The sequence below is a fragment of the Meleagris gallopavo genome, chromosome 15 (assembly GCF_000146605.3).
Source record: "Meleagris gallopavo isolate NT-WF06-2002-E0010 breed Aviagen turkey brand Nicholas breeding stock chromosome 15, Turkey_5.1, whole genome shotgun sequence".
NCBI lineage: Eukaryota > Metazoa > Chordata > Aves > Galliformes > Phasianidae > Meleagris > Meleagris gallopavo.
In genome coordinates, this window is record NC_015025.2 from 1,813,230 (window position 1) to 1,834,733 (window position 21,504).

The window sequence follows — 21,504 nt, forward strand, 5'->3', positions numbered from 1 at the left end:
CCATCCCATCCCATCCCATCCCATCCCATCCCATCCCATCCCATCCTCATCCTCATCTCCATCCCATCCTCATCCCCATCCCAGGTGGTGGATGGGCAAAAGCACTGCAGGTAACACATAACCAACCAGGGCAAAGTGCATTCTGCTCTCCCCCTCGCAGAGAGCCACCTCAGCTCTCTCTTAGGAGGAAGTTTTTCAGGAAGGGCAGTGAAACAACTGCACGCTACGCAATGGCTGCAGGGCAGCAGGGCAGCCCAGGACAGAGTTCAGAGCTCATGAGATCCCTGCACTGCTCAGGGCACGGCTGCTCAGAAATGTTAGCAGCTCTGGGGGCATTACAGGCTCCACGTGCTCCAGGACTCTGCAGATACACGGGTGGGTTCAGCTGTGCTGACTGAAGTGATTTAACCTTCCTGATAGTGAAATACCATCTGGAACAATGGCAGATTGCATGGAGGTAACGCGAACCTGTCCTCAAACACTGCTGAGTGTGGAAAAGAGAAGCATTCCTCTCTCCTTCTATAATCTTTCTCCTTTCAAACATTAATGAGCAGTTGCTACCCCTGGGGAAAGAACCATGCAGAGCCACACCCCTACGTACCCCAGACACGACGAGTTCCCCTCCGAGGTTCTGCACTTCGGCCTTCACTTTGCTGCAGATGTTGAGCTGGTGGCAGTACAGAGCGATGCGCTGCAGGTAGGCCAGCAGGTCCTGCTTGCAAGCCGAGTCTGGGCACTGCAGAGAGAGACACAGCAAAGGTTGGCGTGGGGATGGGAGAGCTGCAGCTCAGCCATTCTGACTGCTGCATACTGCTGTAGTTCTGAGCTTCGGCTTTCTTCAGTCAGCCATTCAATACATGGCTAAACACACACAAACCCTACAAGCAGCAAATAGGGCAGTGGGAACCCGAGCTGCCCAGGAAGATAAGGAAGGCACCCGGCTCCTGCGAGCTGCTGAGCTGGCTCCCACATCCTTCCCTCTGTGCTGGACAGAAGCAGCAGCAAGGGCTGCAGATTCCAGGTAGCTGCTACTAACCCAGCCCCATAAGCACCATGAGCTAGCAGACGATAAACCCAACAGTTACCTGATCATATCCCACAGAACAGGTATTTTCCTGACAGCTGTTCCCACACTGCAGCAGTGTGGAAGTGATATCCCTCACCTGGCACAAAATACAATTTCTCAAGTGCTTGCTGAAGCACTCAGCCATTCCATGGAAGTAACTTGTTCAGCTTTGCATTTTCCAGCACCCCACAGGTTCCCACAGGGAACCCAAACGCCCTCCAATGCCCCACAGCACTGCCCAGCACTGCCCAGCACCACCTCTGCACAGCAAGCAGCTGCAGTGCCATCCCAGCCTGATGGGGACACAGCATCGCAAGAGGTCGGAGCAGCACTGCCCACTCCAACGCCGATGTGCTACAAGGCTCCGTCTAATGAAGATTCACCACAGAGATGGTAGGCTTGGAAAAATAACTTTGGATGTGGTGGCAATTTGCTGCTTAAAGCCTTGCTGGCAGTCGGGCTTACTGCCTACTGCCTACTGCCTCATGGCCTATCTTGCTTGCCAGAGAAAGGAGAAGCCCAGCTCTCTGAGCCTGCCTGCCAGCAGGGATCTCAAATTGCACACATCTTCTGGACAGAGCCCAGCGGAGGGCTGCAAAGAGCATCAGGGCCTGGAGCACCTTTTTTGTGAAGGAAGAGTCCTGAAGCAGCTGAGCATGGAGATACATGTGACACCCCTGTGATGCCCTGTGATTCTGTGGTCTGGGTGGCAGCAGTCGCCTTCGTGCTCCCCAGCCAAGCTAAGGACAGAATGAGGCACCTGCAGCTCCCTCCTGGTTTCCATCAGCGAAGTGAAAACTGAATAACAAAGAAGTGAGGTCTGCTGGTTATTTTCTTAAGTGAATCAATACCAGCCAGCAGTGCAAGATGTTTCAGAGAAAGCCCACAAACACTGTGGGCCAAAGAGCTAATGAAACCCTGCCATTAGCATTTGGGAAATGCTCTCCATCTCCCGAGCAGCTCAGCTAAGGCTGAGTGCTGACACATGCACGCTGCGCTGTGGCAGGGGGTTGTGCACAGCTCAGGGTGCTGTATGGGTGGGAATTATAAAGAGCCTGCTGCATGCTTACCTGTGGTGGCAGGAGGCAACCGAACAGCAGTGGGGAAGTAAAAAATGGGACAGGAGATATTATTCAATAGCAGACATCAATATGACATGACTGGGAAACCCACAGCCTACACTGTGTGCACTAATTCTATGAGCAGAGTGGAGAATTCAGTTCAAAAACCAACGATGTCTGCAAAGAGATATTACCCAAGATAAAAGACAGCATTCAAGGCCAGGCTGGATGTGGCTCTGGGCAGCCTCCCATCGCTACACACAGCACCACAAGGCGATGGGTTTTCCCTTTCTAAGTATTTCAACATTAAAAAAAAAACAAAAAGCGGAGAATCGCTGTCTTGCTGCAAATCGTTTTCGGTTGTGTTGTACTCATAACTCCTTTACATTCTCCCATTCAAAACAAGCAGGCTGCTACTCTGAGTGAAGGATGGAATACCTCTGGGGAAATCTGCTGATGGGCTGATGGCTAGATGCTTCCCAGCAGACACGAAATAGCTGGGATAGCAGCTTTTATGGTTCCGAAGGCACTGTGTTGTAAAGCTGGCTGGCAGCAGGAGCTGGGAGCCCCAACATGCTCACACCAGGGCTGTGATTCACCACTGCCACGTGGCCTGCAGGACACGAGGACAGCTCTGCCTGCTCACAGCCACGTGTGACACAGGAAGGCATTCGTGCTCCAGCAGAGCAGCTGCACGCAGTCCTCTGTCTCTGTCAGGTATGTCTACATTACTGCGAGCTTCTACAGAGCATGTAAGCATATCTAATGAAATATGTAAGGTGGAAGTATTAGCAGGGTGTGGAGTCACAAAAAAGCCATATTCCTGTCAAAATGACTAACTGTGCTTTCCTGCTCCTTTTATCTCCTGACCTGTGCTTCATCTTTTACATTTTCACCGACTTGATGCCTACTAAAAGCAGCCATTTAGCCTTCCTCCTCTCTTTCAGCACTGCTCGGTGCAGAAACCCATACACCAGGTTTGTGTAAAGCACATGAACTAGAAAAAGCAGCACTGTGAACTTTCAGCCTAAGATCCCCCGAGGTCTCCAACACAAACTGCTCCTCGCCTCATTTCCCTAAGGCAGCAATGGCACCTGATCCCCAGAAATACAGCTGGCAGAGTGCTACAGCAAGGAGCCCCATTTTAAACAACACTTTCCCACTTTTGCTCCTCATCAAAGGTTTTTCACTGCACCATTAATACACTGAGGTGAGCACCAAGTCCTCTTGATGCAACACTTAATAGAGATCTGCATTACAAAGATTTAATTCCAGAGTAAGACGGCTTCATTAGAAGCCTGGAATTATCAATTATGTTCAGAGCAAGACTGAAAAGCAAGCAACAGCTGCACAAAACACAGTTCATAGCAGTCATGATCTCAGACCTAACCCACTTGCCTTTCAGGGCATCTTCTAAAGGCAGAGCATTACTATGTCTGCAATTTGGGTGTGGACTGAGACCAAAGGTGTTTCTGCTTGGCCCAACCCAGCTCTGCAGTGGCACAGAATGCGTTGCATAAACCCTGAGCTGGCCACGCTCAGCCCTACAGAATTCTTTCCAAATACTGTAGCACACAGAGCACAGCACCTGCACCTCAGCCTGGGATGATGCAGAGCACCCAGCATTCCTGGCTCCACATCTCCATCAGCTCTGGCTGGACAGAAGGAATAATGCTGGCAGATCTGACAAGAATGGTGAGGCCACCATTCATCTATGGGGCATTTGAAAATCGTTCAATATTAAAAAGCTGCCTCAGAAATAATATTACAGGTTGTGCAAACAGGCCACGTGCAGTAATTACAGTTTTGCCTACACAGCCTCGTCATTGCTTTGGAAAGCGTTGGGCAGCCCAGCATGATGAAAACAACAGGAACTGTTCCAGCCCTGCTCAGTTAGAGGCACTGGCCTGGCTGCTGCGTGGCACAGAGCAGGGCTGTCAGATTGCAGGTGCTTCGTTGAAGCCAGGGAGCTGCAGGTCTCATGGCTGGACGTGTCCAGCTGCTTACACTGCTGAGGGTGGCAGGAGAGCAGCAAGCAGGAGAAGACTACCACGCAACTCTGGAAATTCAGTTCAGAAACATACCCAGACCTCACAAGTAACCACAGATTGTAGCATTCATCACGTCTGCAGTACGAAAGATCTCCTGTTGCTCATTTGTGCTGGAGGGTTATGAAAATGAACTGTGACTTACGTGGTCAGCAATAGTGCGTCCCAGCTTGTCCATCCTTGAGCCAGCCTCTGCAATCTTCTTGGCCGCACTAATCACATCTGATGTATTTTTCAGTGGACCTTTACCTCTGTAAAACAGAATGGATCGTACCTCCTAGCATCAGAAGAACAGAAGACTGAACAGGATACTGCACTTCCTATTGCTTATTCCAGTGGAAGTACAGCCCTCAGCACAAATGAGGCTGCACAAGCAGGCAGGTCACAGGTGCAGCCATTACTGCCTCTTCATGCACCTCCCAGGCAGATCCCCCCCGCAGCCTCTCCCCACGTTCAGATTAAATGCAGGAATAAAAACATCTTAAAACTTTACTGTTTCAAGCAAACTAATTATGATGAGAGATAACATTTTAGAAGACAGATTTGTAATTTGCATGGAACGCAACATCAAGTTTAAAAAATAGTGTTGTATGAAGTCTAGTAAATGCATTTCAAAAGCCATCAAAAAACCACTCTTTCTTTTGCAAATAACTGTGTGAGGAACTATTTTTGCAGCACAGCAATATCAAGAAGCCCATAGAACTTAATGTTGTAAAGAACTGAACAACTCTATATATGTATAGTTGCATATATCTATAAACACATATATACTCTTTGGGACCAAATCACCCTTAAGGAAGAAAGAAAGTCAGGCAGTAACTGCATGCATCTATAGATCAATCTGAACAGTTATTACCACCCCAGTCACTGCACAGTAACACCTCTCCCAGGTTAATTCCCAGGCTTTAACGGGTTAACATTTAAAGGAAATTACAAGAAGCCAGACTGCTAAAAAGGATCCCCATCTCAGGCAGTTCTGAGAGGTGTTGTGTGCACAAATTAAAAAGACTCACCTGGTGAAGTCTGTCATTTCCATCATAATCATACACATTTGTTTTGCCAGAACAATTATATCATTACCGCTGTCATCCCATTTTGATACTTCAGCATCCAATTTGCTCTTTTCTTCCTGGAAGCTCGCTACCTGCTCAGCAATCTTGGCCTTTTGCTCTTGAGGGAGCTGTGCCATGATGGCCTGAAAGAGAGAGCTTTCTCACAGAGCCTCCTCCAGCCACGGTGCAGAAGGCCTTGTGGAACATTTCACTGATAACCAATTTAAGTTATGTTGATAGGGGATAAAACTTTAATAGCAATCCTCTACCTGGAGGATTTCCAAAATGATTTCCTTCCATTTTGAACACAAAGTTTATGCTGTATGAATTACTACCAGCACTAAAGAAGAAAAAATGCCTGGACAGACAAGCTGACATCCAAAGCACAGACGTTTGCATGGCAAAACTGTGTGAATCCAACCATGTTTGCCTCATGTTACCATCCATCAGAACAGCAGCACGGCGAGGAGGGACTTGCCTCTTCTCTAAATGTAAGAGTTTTGGAAGGAGGATCTGCTTGGGTATCTTTCAGTGTTGTAATGCACAAAGGAAGTATTATGGATCAGGCAAAAAATGCTGTTTTGAAACATGAATGCTGAGAAAAATGCAAGTGGAAATAAAGAATATGTGCTTACTCCTGCATAAAATCTACTAGCATAGGTTTACAGCCTGTATGAGCCTCAGTGCCTCTGCCTTCATAAATACTGGGAGCATTGGTGCCTCCAGCAGCAGGTGAAAAGGAGCTTTAGGGTGAAATGCATCTGGCAGCACCGTGCTGAAAGGTGAATGAGAAATGTCTGCATGGAAATAGAAGGAGGGCAGGGGTGCACAATGGGGTGCAGCCCGAGGAGGGAGAGCACAAAAGCACTCGGGGTTTGCACGGCTCCAAAGCCAGTGTGGCAGTTTGATAAATAAGGCCTCACCACTCCTGTCTGGTTGTGGACAAAAAGAGCCTTCCGAAAAATCTTTTGTGGCACTTTCCCAAGAGGATAAATTGTTATTGATCCAGAAGGGAACACGTCAAGCAAAAACAAAGGTAAGGCCTGCTTTTCCTTCCATGTACCAATTTTAAGCTATCACCTGTTAATGATTATGCATTACGTATCAGTGCTTTCATTTTTAACAGTCATAGGAAATTCACTTAGTTTAAATTACTTCATTTTCCAGCTGCTTTCAACATCGTCTTGATTAAAGGCCCGGTGGCCAAACGTATGCATAAGAAGACCTTTGTAAAAAATGCCTGAACTGCAAAGTTTCATGCCCGCACAGTCAGTATTTGCCTGTTGTAACTAACAGCCACACAGCAGAATTACTTGTCCTGTATCTTACTGCAGACACTCCTTGCCTAACTAAAGGGCAGTGCCTACAACGTCTGCTTTAGGTTGGATGTCAGGGGAAAGTTCTTCACTATGAGAGTGGTGAGGTGCTGGAACAGCTGCCTAGAGAGGCTGTGGATGCCCCATCCATCCCTAGAGGTGTTCAAGGCCAGGTTGCATGGGGCCCTGGGCAGCCTGGACTGGTATTAAATGTGGAGGTTGGTGGCCCCGCATGTGGCAGGGGGTTGGAGATTCGTGATCCTTGAGGTCCCTTCTGACCCTGACCATTCTGTGATTCTGTGTGATTCTCTGGAGCAGCTCATCAGTATGAGAAGCATTCTGATCTTTCAGAACGTCTACAACGAAACACAAGTGTTTGTGACATCCGTCACGCCAACACTGCTGCATCTCACTTGAACTCCTTTTCCAAAGGAAACTGGAAACAGAAGGGCTGCTTTCTGATCTAACATTTCCACCAAAATTTAACCTGGATCTTCAATACGAGCTGAACTGCTTCTTGAAAGCAGGACAGGCCCTGCTGACACACAGATTTCTTCCTTACCCTGGCACTTTGTCCAGCAATGAGTTGGTCATCTTCTGTCTGAATGCTTGTTCTGCTTCGGACATCGAAATCCTCCGTCTCGAAGTCGGAATCATCCAACTCCTCGGGGGTCTGAGGGGAGAGAAGTGCACCAAGAGTCAGACAGCAGTTTGAATGGCTCTAAAATCAAAGAGAACGCTGTGTTTGTGAGAATGGAAATAAACAAAGGTAAGAATTACTCAATGTTCTGAGCAGGAAGGCGCATCAGGCCGGCGCGTGGAACGCACAGCTGAGTGCTCACGTTAAACACGGTAGAAATCCCCCAAATTACTGAGCAGTCACTGAACATCTGAGATTTGTCAGAGGACACAAATGCACAGAGGAGCTGAAATACAGAAGAAGTCTTTCCAAAACGAACATCACCTTTTGCAACTTTGATAAATGTAAAAGCTTCGCTTGACATTCTGAAGCTAAAATTACATACAACTTTAAGCCCTGATTCACAACCACGGACGTCTGTAGCACAATTATGAATCAAAGCATCGACTGAATTAACAACAGACAAAATGTATCGAAATTTATTCTTATCCCTCAGGAGAAACTTAAAATTTTTAGCTAGTCAGGGCCAGCTTTTATGCTGTAGGCTAAACCCAGCTGACCTACTTCCCGCTTGCCTAGAATTTATTTTTGCTACTGCCAGTCTATGGCTGGCAACATTTTTATAAAGCTTATCAGTTCAAACAGCGTGTTTGTTAAAATACTGCATGCATCTCTGCTAAGAGCTTGATGGTAATTCTGCAGAGCTGGATCAACAAAGAACTTCACTGATCAATGCCACGAATTGGGATCAATAGACAAAATGCAAACGAAGTCCTTGCTCTTCAGGTTTCCTTCCCATGCTCAATTTCATAAACTTGTTTCCTGATACTGACGCAGACATCTTGTAATACACTTAAAATATAAACACTTGTGCAGAAGAGGTGCAAAAAAGCAGAGGTGGCTGAGCATGCTGACAACTGAGACGTATTTTGGCCCCAGCTGCTGCCCGTGCCCTTAAGGAGTGAGCAGGGACTTACACTGCTGAGTACATCGGTGTATCAGTATTTTAAGAAAAGGGTGAAAATCCCCCCCAGTCCGTTCTGCCACATCTTTAGGAAGATGCTGGCAATGCCAGAGCCCCTTCTCTTCCTGTCCATCCCACAGCCAGGGGGCAAAGACTCTTCTGGGGCTGACAGGAGGTTGCCAGGGGACCAGGGAGCAAAGAGCTTTGTTTCAATAACTACAGACAGAGTGAGATTTTACTTCTGAAAACAGGCTGCAGAAGCACAAAAGTCAGGTAATGAAATGACTTTTCCTTCTGGTTTCCAAGCAGCAAGCCCCAGAGCTCAGGTCAGCCAGCGTGCTGCCCCAGCCATGCTGTGCAGCATCCTGCTGCCGTGCCTGCGCTCAGCCAGAGCCCACGGCCTGCCGAAGTGGGGTTCTGGCATCTTCTTTTATCTAAGTGCATTCTACACCTTACAGCCCTCTGGACAACAAATAACAACACCTTGACTTTTTCTACAGGTCGTCAATGTGTCAGCAGAGTGCTGCCGCCAGCGACTGGCACCCTGACATCAGCCACAGGGGGAAATGTCAGCAGCCCTGGCACTGCCAGCTCTGCTAATTACTGCCGACGTGCAATTGGCAGCCCTGCTCCCATGTCCTGAATAACAAGGACTCTAGCAGGGGGTGAATCCAATTAGCTCGTCTGCGGAGCAGGAAAGCACTGATATCTTCATACAGCGTTGGCTCTCTATAAATCCCGAGCGTAAATACAAGAGAATTATAAGGAGAGCACATATGTGGCTGTCAGCTTTCCTTCTGATTTCCTATCTGATTCTTTGCTTTAAGCAGCAAATATGGAAGACAGTACTGCAGTGGTTACTGTAATCACATACGTTGTGGGGCTGTGCGTTGTCAATTTACTGAGATGCATCTGCACTGGTTATCACTGTGAAAGACAAGGAGAGTTCATCTGCGAGGCATTTAGTTTGGAGTCGGGGGGCACAGGGAAAAAGCAAACGAGGAATAAAACCTCCACACTTCTGTTTGCTGTGTCTGTGTCTGGCTCCTGCCACTCTTCACCATGCTGCTGCTCTAGAGATCTGCCCAGAGCTGTGCTCTGCGTCCCTCCAAACAACTGCAGCAGCTCCTCTGCCCCTTCACTGCTGCCCCCAGGTTCTGTGAACTGGTCTCTTTTTAACGAGGTTAGCCAATTAATGAATACAAGCTATAGAAACCTGGAGAGAACTACAGACTGAGCTCTTCTAAACCCATTTTCAGCTAACTAGCATTAATTCTCAAAATTTACTTAAGAAAGAAACATTAAGCTTTACTTTGAGGCTCTTAAACCATGAAAAGGCATCTACAGTAGGAATTCACTCGCAATTGTTAAATCAAAGGTCACTGATTTAGCACATTAATAAACGAGGCATTAACATGATTCTATAAAAGATGCGTGAAGGGTATTTAGCATCACCACTCAAGGCTATCATTGATGCTCAGATCTGTTTAATGAATCTGAGTCAACACGCACTTCTGAAGTACTCCACAGAGTGATTAGCACTTTTTAAGACTGAGGATGTTAACATGAGCTAAATGAAAATCTTACGCTGTCTGCTCTGAATAAAACTGATGCGTGTTTGCTCAGTGACTGGGGGAAAGTGAGCAGAGACTGAAAGCAGCTTAGGTAAGTGACACTCACTCTGATCATCAGTACAGCTTTCCGGATATCTCGGATTCCATCGTACACCAGTCGCGAAGCATCAATAAATTCATTTTCATCCATTGGCTGAGCAGGGTCTGAACTCAGTGCTTCCACGGCAGCTTCTACTTGCTCAGTAAACCGTGGCATAACTGTATTAAGAGCACAGAAGAGCTGTCATTTCCAACCCAGTAACACAGATACCCTCGTAGGTGAGCGTGTGCTGCTAACTGTTGCTGGAAAGTGTGCAATAGTTCCCTTTAAACTCGAAACACGTCCTACAAGTGAACACCAATACCGTTGCTTCAGTCCTATCATATCTGCTGCATTTTGTGTTTATTCTGCTGCTACTTGTTTTCTTCCCCCACACACAGTGAAAAGTTTATCCCACCCTCGTAGTGCTCAAAAAGAAAAGTCCTGGGGAAGCAGATACAGTCTATGGGATACAACATCAAGCACTTGTTTAACATTTCCTCCAGACAGAGACACATCACCGTGGGGCACATTACCATCACGAGGCTGGGGCTGACAAGGCACTGAGCAGGGCAGCGTGCACCTCTGTGCCTCAGTGACTCACCGCCGCCGCAGGAAGAACATCACAGAGCCATCTGAGTCTGTTTGGCTCCTCAGTGCCACCCGTGATTCTTCATCAAAGTTGTAATTAAAACAAAAACAGCAACTGATCCTTGGCATAGCACTCGTTGAAGCACCCAGAACCATTTCTTACCCTAGATGGATGTTACCAGCCTGTTCACAGCAACACCCACGTTTACTCTATGGGATGGGGGACTAGGACCTGCAGTGCTTCTTTTACAGGCTATACAAAAATGCACCCTCATTCTGCTGGGGCGATGCAGCAGAAACCCTTCCAGATCGTGGTACAGCTGCAAGATGCCCGGCGTGCCCACAAGCCCTGACTCGCTGTCTGGGACTCATTCCCTGGCACTTCCACTTGGCTCAGCTCAGGCTGACAGCCAGCACAGCCAGGGAGACCTTTTGTGCTGCTGAGTTTTAAGCCAGTCAACAAAGCAAAATTACTTTTCTCATTTTGCAACAGCTCTGCAAATAACTCCCACTAATTTTCATTACAGTATGTAAATGGAGTGTTTAATAGATTTCATGGGCACACTGCTCTCCGTCTGCCCACCCACTTGGAAGCAACGTGAACCCGGGGTCCTGGAAGAGCTGCCTTACCTGTGTTGGACAACAGCTTCGTCGCTTCCAGCACCTTCTCAGTGTAGACTCCAGGTTCGTAGTTATCCATTTCAGAGGTGACAACATGAATGACTCGAGCAGCACGTCCTCGAATTGCACCAGCTGTGCGGTCTAAACCATCAACATCTTTTTCTTGGAGAGCAATGACACATTTGTTTACATCTTCTAAAATATGGTTCTCTGGTGGTAAAAGAAGGAGGATTTAGACGGTAATATCTTCTTTTCTGTCGTGTACATCAGCATTACAATTTCTCAGCGTGTGACCTGCTCTAAAAAACCTCCAGCTAGATGCTGTAAAGCATTAATTTTTAAGCTTGCTACAACCAGCAAACAGCTGTCTGTCCAAACCAGTTGTCACAGGAACCATCGGTCCGTTCATCCGGAAGCATCCAAACCTCCTGTCCCCTCTCTGTACTCAATTTTGCCAACACAAAAGCTGGCTTCAGCTGGAGCTTCCCTAAACTCGTTTCTTCCCATGCCCCAGCCCTTGTTCCAAATACCTGCAAGCCACTCCCGCTGTCATTACAGGTAGGTGGCCCAGCCACACCTCACCCACTAACGCCCTGACAGATGGGGGCACTGGGTGCACTTTCCTGGCTTCCTACTAGAGTTCTCCTACAACCAACACACACCATGGGAGGGTGTCACACTAGTTGTGGTTGTCAGTCCTCTGCACGCATTAAGACAGGCAGCACATGCAGTGATTTATGCCAAAAGTGTTCCAGCAGTGGAGTACTCACTGCCTCATAAGAAAACAGAAAATAAAGCCATAAAAGCTCCTTTTGTAATTTGCTTTAAGAAAATACATTCTAATAGACATGTTTTCCTTCGCTCATCAAGCTCGAGAGGTTCCAAATGAGTAAAAACCCTGAAGAGATTTCTGAAAATGCCTGGAGAGGTTTGGGTGCTCATCACACACCTACCCAGAACTTACAAACTCTGCTCTTACAAACTCTGTCAGACACTTCTTTAATACATCAGGAGCAACGATTTGACACTGCAATCCAACGTTTGTGCTGCTTCGTCAGATACCTCCTTGGAAGCATCCCTGCTTTGTCCCTTAAATCATTTCCAGCATTACCTTCTGCTGCCTTAATCACACGACACTGCTACCAAAGGAGCTTCTACTCCCTGCCCAGGTGGTAGCAGACCTGTTTTTGCACGAGCTGGGGAGAGATGAGCAGCACATGGAGCTGAGAGAGGATTCGTATGAACTGGCTGGAAGGGCTGCTGCTGGAAGAGCTCTGCCCAATTTACATAAAATTAGCAGAGCCAGGTGCAATACTGTGAGACCTGTGTAAGCAACCCGGACAAACAGTGCACTTGTGAAATACCTCCGAAGGAACTCAGCCCGAGCAAGTTCAGCTGAGGGCAGGATGTGGCCCTACAAGAGGAAAGTGCAGGTTTGTTAGTGATTTGACAATTCAGTGAGCAGGCAGCCGTGCTGCAACAGCCCCGGCAAGGAGCACGCACAGGCTCAGAATTAAAGCAAGAGACAGACAGCCCTGCAAGTTACAAAGGCGAAGAGAAAAGCATCAGTGTCAGGCCAAATAACACGATGTTTATTGCTTGAGTTCCTGAAAGAATAAAGTAAGCCACAGATCATTTAAAAGCCTCTTCAGATGATATGGGCTTTAATAAAGGGCATGGGCGAGACGAGGACGGATGTTTAAATGCTGCCGACCACTTAATGCCTTCTGCAGATGCAAAGTGGCCAGAAGGATGTGAGGGGAAGCCTGCAAGGGCTGCGGGGAAGTGCAGGACTGTCAGAGGCATCCGCTCTGCTCCTGCTCTGCAGCTGGATGACAAGAGATGAGATGTGACACTGCTCAGTGCTGGTACAGGCACACACTTCTACCTGTCCTACAGGCGCACAGACCACGGGTGTCTGGTGCTGAATGCCATCTGCTGAGGCCAAGGTGCAGGGCAGGGAAATGCTGACACACGGCTTCAGCACAACTACCTTCAGGGAGGTTACAGAGCTGTCCTACATCAGCCTTGGTGCTGCTGAGCAGGAGAAAAATCTCATAGCAACAGAAGGTAACACAGAACGGAATATGGGCAGCAGCAAAGGGATCTCGTCCTACTGAAGTATGTACAGGGAAAATGGTGTGGTTTGGTGACAAGGTAAGAGAAGGTAAGAGGACAGGCCATGTTTTTCTAGTAGAAAATATTTTTAGAGCAAACAAGGACATTCAAAGAACTGTGAAAAGCTAAGAGAATTCAAACAGTGTGACTGCCAGCTCTCATTCCAGCACCACAACGCACCTTCCAGCTCCCATCAAAGGGGGCAGGAATGCCTTTTCTGAATACCTTAACAAGGCTGCTATGGGGGTGCTGGGGGCTAAAGGAGGACCAAAATATAAAAGCAAGTTCCCCAAGTTTAAGTTGTGGACGTAATTCTGCCTTTCTACCACGTTCCCATGGACGGTCTCAGAGCCATCTCCGTGCTGGACCTTTCCTTGACAAGGGACATTGGAGAAACCAGGTGAAGCCACAGTGCCAGGACGTGGTTACAGAACAAACACTTGCATGTTCATACACTTAAAAACACAGTATTCATTTTGTAATAAGGGCAATCAGTGTGACCACAAGTCTTCATCTAGAGGCTCTTAAGAAACAGCTCCATCACGATGGGCAATCTCCAGCTCAAACCTCCATCTGCACCAGAACAGGAGGCAGGATATGGAATGGTTTTTAAGAGGGTTCTGAAGGAGAACCAGGTGACTTCAGAATACTGGATTTGATTTTTTACACCGTGCTACCAGCAACTGAAGGACAGAATCAGTCGGAACCACAGGCAGAGTGCTAGAGATGGGACTCATCAGGGGACAGGAATCACAGGAGGCACTGAAGAGCTCTGAAAGGAGGAATAATGAACAGGCACTGCAGTCAAGGAGATGACCGAGGGGGCACAGCACAGAGGTCTGTACACTTACACACAGCAAGGAGTGAAAAAACTCTTCCTATCTTCTACAACTGGGGGCATCGACTGGAGCAAATAGGTGATGTGTCAAAAATAAGGAGGCTCTTCACACGGAGCACAGCTAAGGCTGTGAGTTCTGCACAAGATGCTGGAGATGTCAAGGGGTGATAATGGCTGAAAGAGCAACTAACACGAGCTTAAAGAGAAAAACCTGTCAAGAACTGTTCAGAAGGTATCACCTCAGTTGCTGGCGCTCCCTGGACTGCAAACACTCATGGCTGGGAGCGTTTAGGGAGGATCCTTAGTCTTTAGGAGTCTCCTGTCACTAATTTCCTAGGCCCTAACAATTAGCCACTGCCAGGCCGTTGTCCATCCTAGCAGAGCCTTTCTCATGCTGTGCTCTTTGAAGGCCAACCTCAACACTGCACAGTTAGGTGTCCTCATTCCTGCACAACAATCCGCTATCATCTAAAATGAATGTCTCTCTCATCAAACCTTTTCTTAATTATAACAACTCTAGCATAAATTGATCAACAAAGCATGAGTTTTATGCTGGGCACTGCAGGAATGTGACGCTGCACACAAACACACAGACTGCCAGAACACTTTTTTATTTTGCTTACATCCCAGTTAGCAATCTATATAAACCCCACCATGCTCAAAGATCCCAATAACCCCAAAGGAAACCTGGCATAAATCACAGCCATCACCATTTTATCCAAAGACACGTTTCGACTTTTAGCAGAGAACTGCAGCAGTGGCATTTATATGGAAAGCATTTATCAAAGTTCAAACAAATAATACTCGAAGCAATATTTATTGCTTTAATATTTTTCAAACACCTCTCTAATAACGCAGCAAATACAAACAATTGCTGAAGGCACTCGAGCATCTGAAGTAGTCACTAAGTGTGGCATTTCCACGGCATCGCGCACAGGGCAGGGGAGCAGCCTCCTGAGTCAGCCAGTCGCCGCCCCAGGACGAAATCCCCCCGCCCACTGCCAAGGCCCTGCAGCTCTTCAGAGCCGTTCAGCAGCAGGCAGCACCACGACCTGCCCCTCAGAAGTACCCGTCTCAGCGAGGGGGCTGCACAAGGAAGGAGACCACTCGGCCCTGCTGGTCTCAGCCCCACCGGTAGGCAAAACACAGCCGGGCGGCTTTAAGCGGGCCGCAGTTCCACAGAATAACGGCTTTTTCTCTTTAAAATGTTTTGTACGCTCGTGGACAAACTCCAAATGGAGCCGTGAACTTCAGCACACAATTCTCTCTAAATATATTTCCCCAGAAATAGGCTCCTCACAGCTGTGCAATTTCAGCTGCTGCTGCAACGAAGAAGACGCAGAAAGATAAAGAGAACGAGGACGTTCAATTGCCGAGTAAGCTTCTGCTAACTCATCGCACAGAAAGCTTTTATTCAGAACCCAGGGCATAAAACACACACCATAACACTGATAACTCTTTGTTATCTGTATTTTCACCTGCACTTCCTCGATGCGTTGGCTCGGTGCTTCCGATCCCACACATCCTCCCGTGAAATATCGCTTTACGACTTGGCTTTCTAGGTCACTGGAGATGCTCCAGTCTGTTTGCACCAGGAAAATTAGGCCCTGGGTTTGTAGTGGCAATTTGTGAAAGCTAGTGCAGCCACAATTCATGTGTTATAGCTCTGTGTCCTCTGACTCAAGTGGAATTAGAGGACGTGAAAATAAAAATGCCCCTATTATTTCTAGGTCACAGCAGCTACTAGCAGGTCTTTATCATCTGATGCTGATAAAACAGGTTATCTTGGCAAGCACTGTGACAAATGGAATTATTAATGTATTGTGATAAGTATCTGATCTTCCTTAAAAACATTAGTAAAACTGATGTGATTAAAAATATTCACAGAATGTCTTCTATATGAACAGTTTTAATTAACTTGTACGATTATAGCTGGATATTAATTTTTAATGAGGTAAGAGCAGTCCGAGGTGAAAGGAGGGATTCTGCTTTCTGCCAGTTCGTGGCCTGCACACTCACATTTTCTGTTTCACCGCCATTAGCAGTGAGGTTTGTCTCCCAGAGCTACATGGCAATCTATGGGAAGCTCACTAGCAATTCCAAATCCAGATTCAAAGCGTCTCTTGCTATATTTAAGCCGATCTGTCTGCTGACATGTAAATACATACATTTATGCATGCTTACTCTGTAAGAGCAATGACAAGTTTCTAGAGTACCTGCTAACTAAACTATTGCTGCTTTCACACTTGGAAAAATACCTTTTCTCCTTGTGCCAAGATCTCCTGCTCTATTTTTACATCACACTCAGCTGAAGACAGCGCTTGCCAGGTGAAGTATACCGACACCACTCCTTCCAAAAACTAAAGACTCCAGAACGTGTGGATACCACTGGTTTCCAGAAATAAGCTCAGTGAGGAGTCTGTTTCTCAGACCCCTCCCCGTTACCTGACACAGCCAGGAAGTCATCGATGGAGGTGATGTCATCGACGGCATCAGTCAGCACGCGGACTTGCTTCTCCCACTGCTCTTTGAAGAGCTCCATGTTCTCCTGGGCCAGCTTGCTTTGTGGTTTTGCAGCCAGGGCCAGGGCAGCGTTGATGACCTGCAAAACACCTCTGGATTTTTAGAGCGCGCTCCTAACTAAACAAGTAGGTTCTGTATGTTTATCCAATGATCTCAGCAGCAAACAAAGCAAGTTTAGTAAGTTTTCAGGAACTTGATGTTTAAACACGAAAGTGTTTATTCTGATGCTTTCACACCCAACTCATATGTGCTCCCACATTTATTATGGTCAGTTATTACACTCAAGGACACCTGGCAGGTATTCACACCAGCCAGCTGCACCTTTCTCTAACAGCTCATGCTAAAAAGGCCCAGCACCTTTCTGAGCACAGCTGATGTTGGTAAATATTCAGACACGATGATGTTGGTTCACTGGAGGCTGCATTTCCTAAGCTACTCACCAGAATCTGAGAAAAAAGGTCCAAACGGATTAAGTTGACAGTTTGAAGCAGGAACAATACACAAATACAGAATTCAATACATATTTTGTATTTATCTTCTTTTCCTTCAAATTTTAGTCTGTACCTCACCAGTAATTGTTACAATAGCTTAAGGCTTCTGTGACGGCTCTGGAAGAGCTGGATTAGGCAGGAAAGAGGAGGAGAGCGTATTTGGTGCTTCCCTGCTGCTCCTCCCAAACACCCCAGCACGTTTTTTTCAAGCTCTCTGTTAGACTGTAATTCCTTCTAATCCTACTGCTTTGCCAAGCAGAAGTGTTACACCACTGCTCGGTAACGAACCTATGCTGTGCCAACTCCTTGGTCAGTTAAATGTCAAAAAAAGCCTCTCCAGGTGTGGGAAGGAAGCAGCCACAGAGCCTGCTCCTCTTCCAGCACCCGCGCTGGCTGCTGTGTGTGTTAGCAAAATGACCTGGAGATGTGCCAGGCACGGGAAACCTCCAGTCAGACCAACATGACAATTCTAATCTTGTTTTCAAGCTAGAGTGTTAGAGCTAATTAACTCGTAAGTTCAACGTGTAATTTTTCTTCTCTGCTTTAGGACTGCATTAATTTCACAAAGTTGTTGAACAAAACATGTAAGCACCAGATGTTCCTGCTTTTCCAAAATCGACATTTTCTACCTGCTTCATTTGAAAGTGTCACAAAGCATTTAAAAGAAGATATAACTCACTAAACGTGGAAATGATGATGATGTTAAAGATATCATGATGGCGTCGAATGAATCAGGAGAAGGAGGCTGATTCACCCAGGGGATGCTAGGAATGAACAGTGCCTGAGCCAGGCTGTCCTGCTCTGCAGGCTGCCACACTGCAGCTGCCGATGGAGGCTGGGAATTTTGGTCACATCTATAAGTGAGCTTGATGTAACAAGTGTGCAAACATAAAAAAACAAACAACCTGGCACAAACCACAGTCTGGTCAGGAGAGCTGCTGGGCTGAAACACACCTCTGACTCCTGGCAATGACAGCACTGCCCCTGTCCTTCCTGAGCAACGCTTCAGTCCTCTGCTGTTCCCCCTGCCTCAAAATAAAACCTGGAATTTGTGCTGCCCGTGCAAGCAGCTGCAGGAACAGGAGTCCCTTTGGGGAGCCGTGGGGCGCAGGCTGCTCTGAGTGCTTCAATCTGTCCATGGGACCGTGGCTCTCCAGCCCTGGGAGCTCTGTAAAAAGCCTTGTGACACGCACGGAAATTAAGTTCAGAACTTAAAATCAATCAGAGCTTTTAGAAAGGGAAGCCCATTTTCTGGTCACGGAGCCCGGCTCTTAAGTCTGGCCATTGCCATTTCTTGCCTCAGCCTCATTTATGTAACCCATTATCCACCTATCAGTGACAATCTAGACATCCAAAGTCTTATGAAGATGAATGCAAAATGATGAGCAGCACACAAACAAAATGGGGAAAACAGGCAATGCTCCACAAATCTGCTCTGAATTTTAATCCTGCTAACAACCACTGCTACAGAGACACAAGACAGCAATGCCAGGGCTCAGGATGCTTTCTCCTCCCCTCTCCCAGCCACCCTGGCTAACACCAGGTATGAAAACATACTTTAAGCACTCAGACAGGTCAGCTCTCTGCTGATGGAGCATATGGCCTGCGTGCCTGTGTGATGTATGTCTGGACAGCAGCAGCTGGCTGAACCATTAATCTTTGTCAGCAGCACATGCCTAACCCCAGATGCCCACATTAAGCAGCTCTTCATATCTAATGGAAGAGCTGTCATAGACAGAGGGCTCAGCAAGTACTCAAAGAGCTCAAACAAGGCACTGCCACCAAATTCAAATGCAGGAGGCACAAGCTGCACCATTATCCTTCAGGCAGGCCACTCACCCATCTGGAATAGGATCCTTGTTTTGTAGTTACACCAGCAAAAAGGAACAGTCACCTCAAAGGCATCTTAACAAATCTACCAAGCAAAATTAGCAGGTGAGATCTTCCTTACAAACAGACCTGCCTTGCGTTTAGAAAGCAGCCAGCATGTGGATGATGCAGAGATGGGGAAATCAAAGGCTGCTGGGGAGCTCTGCAGAGCTAGAGCCAGAACTACAGCTCAGTACAGACAACCTCATAAAGGTGTGCACGCCTGCACGCGCGCTCAGGAGGAAATTCAAGAGAGCTGATGCACCCCAGAGTCCTGTTTCATAGCACATACTCTATCTCACAGTCATAAATCCACTCTCTCTACACATTTAGCATCTGGATCTCCATCTGCACAGTGGTCACAACATCCAGTTTCAGCCAGGGGAATCAGACCCTTCACTCTATCAAACATGCAAAGCTTAAGATTTACATCGACAATTTATTCCGGCCATCATCTGGCTGGGGCAATATCCCAGGGATTACTGATAAAATCCTAAAAAAAACCCCCAACTTTCCAGGTAAATACACTCTTACATGATGTCTGGTATCCACTCCAGAGCAACTGATTTATTTTCTAACAGATGCTTGGACAGATTTAGCAGAAGGACAGAAATATGGGATCTTCTGTGTCTATGTATGCTGGGGGTGGTGGGCACTGCAATTCCTTCATTATCTAAACCAAACATTTTGGAGTAAGGGTGAAGGGATTGATTGAAGTACACAATTATTCCTGCATAAAAACACGAAACACTGGGCATTTAACTGTATGAAATCATTTACAATACAAATAACTTGTAGGAAGGACACATATAGTCCAAAAATAGGCAGAATATGGCAAGACTACCTGAAATGTAGCTGCTTCCATGTAAAACACTTGGCAATGCAGGGAAATATTCTGTATTTCAGAGCTTCTCAAAATTCCGCCAGAGCACTGTGATCACAATGACTCACTGAAGTTGTACAAAGAAAAGAATCAAACAGGGACATTTGAGACTATCCAGAAGGAAATGAAGCATGGCAAGAAAACCCACTATTTTTATCGATGCTTTGTTTCACACAGCAATTGCAATGCTCCAGTCAGCCCAGCTCAGCGCCGTGGTTCCAGCAGTTCCTGGAGCAGCTCTCCTGTGCCTGCAGCTGCAACCAGGCCTTGGCAGCCCTGCCCTGACACAGGGGAGGCTGGGGATCCAAAGCCTTGCAACTGATGTCTCAATCTGCATCTCACAGCCTCGTGGGAACAATCTGCTTTTTGGCCTGTTTGTTTGTTTCGCTTATTTCCCTATTGAAAATAGAGATTAAAGACTGAAAAACTTTCTGGCCCTGCATCTGGAAGACTGACACAGAAGCTAGGAGAAAGCTCCTGCACATTTGTTTTTCCTACAAAGAGCCATTCTGAACACTTGGCTGGCAGGGCCGAAGGAAGAAAGTTCACACGGGAGAAGAAAATTACTTATTTGATTTGCTTTGCAATTCTTACCTATTGTACCTTAAGATTATCTCAATGCACACAACACCCATGAGCTGCATAACAAGTTGAGTGGCTACAAGCATTAATTTTATGTCATTTTCGCCTCAATCTTTTTCATAAGGGCCTTTTGCTCTTTGTAGGATGCTGCTCCTTCTGCAGCTGGTTGCATTTTGCCCTGTTTCCTGTGGCATTGGCTTTAGGATGCTGCTGTGCCTCACCAAGGAGCACCCACACACCTCCCCTCTCCTCACTAAACACATTTTTACAGCCCAAATATTTGGGGTTAACTCTTGGTTTGGGTTGTTTTCATGTTGGTATTTTTTTTGTTTTGTTTTTTTTGTGTGTGTGTTTTGTTTAGTTTCGAAATAAAGGGTAAGAGGCCCCAGGAGAAGTGATTTAGGAACAAGGCTGGGGGAAGCAGGCTCTTGTTGAAGCTGCCCAAGCCAGGACTGCACCACGCATCACATCACCCCTCACTTGCTCTGTTTTCTTGCTGTCACCCCACAGACAGAGGCCATGCAGTGCTGCCATGCCCTCTGCTGCTGCTCTGACCCCCAGGGCTGGCTGGGAAGCACAACAAGAGCACAGGGAGCACAGTTCTCAGCTCACAGCTCCCAAATGATCACCAAAAAGATTCCTGCCCTGTGCCTCCCAAGCTGCCCCCGGCTGAGCCCAGCAGGATGCCCCTGGCTTAGGTGGATTTTCACACCAGTGTTTTTGTGCATTAAAGAAAACACAGCCTGCTTACTAGCAGTTTATAAGAACCTGCTCCTAACTTCATTTTCCATATCCTAGATCCCCAAATTATCTCCATCTTCATGTCTGCTCCTCTGCTCCCAGTTCCATTTTGCTACAAGCAGGAGCACAGTTCATAAGCAGGACATTTAAGTCACTTCCACTTACATCCAGCCCCAGGTTTGCATTCACATGCCTGTGTGCCAGCCCTCTATGTACTTCTATACAGCAAAAAGCACTCTGCAGACTGATGAGCTGAAATGCCTGCAAGCAAAACACGCAGAGATTGCTTTGCACGATCTCCAGCTGTAATGGCAGTGACCAGTAGGTGGACAGAGGCTGATGCACCAGAGGAGAATCACAGAATCACAGACAGAATCATAGAAGTTGACTTCTGACTTCCACTTCTTTGTTCCAGTATATAAGAGGTACTTAGACCACTCTCCTTGC

The 21,504-nt window shown here is 46.9% G+C and overlaps 1 protein-coding gene across 1 annotated transcript in view; it reads right to left on the reverse strand.

Moving 5' to 3' along the window:
- Positions 1-208: 208 nt before the first annotated feature.
- Positions 209-21,504, reverse strand: part of CTNNA1 (catenin alpha 1) — a 90,588-nt gene continuing 69,292 nt past the window's right edge. Inside the window, exons 10-16 of the mRNA XM_010718865.1 lie at positions 16,414-16,570; positions 11,022-11,222; positions 9,828-9,979; positions 7,106-7,216; positions 5,189-5,370; positions 4,321-4,426; positions 209-736 (exon numbers count right to left, since the gene is read on the reverse strand). Of these exons, the coding sequence (XP_010717167.1) occupies positions 224-736; positions 4,321-4,426; positions 5,189-5,370; positions 7,106-7,216; positions 9,828-9,979; positions 11,022-11,222; positions 16,414-16,570 (1,422 nt within the window). The 3' untranslated portion in view covers positions 209-223. The remainder of the gene's footprint in view (positions 737-4,320; positions 4,427-5,188; positions 5,371-7,105; positions 7,217-9,827; positions 9,980-11,021; positions 11,223-16,413; positions 16,571-21,504) is intronic.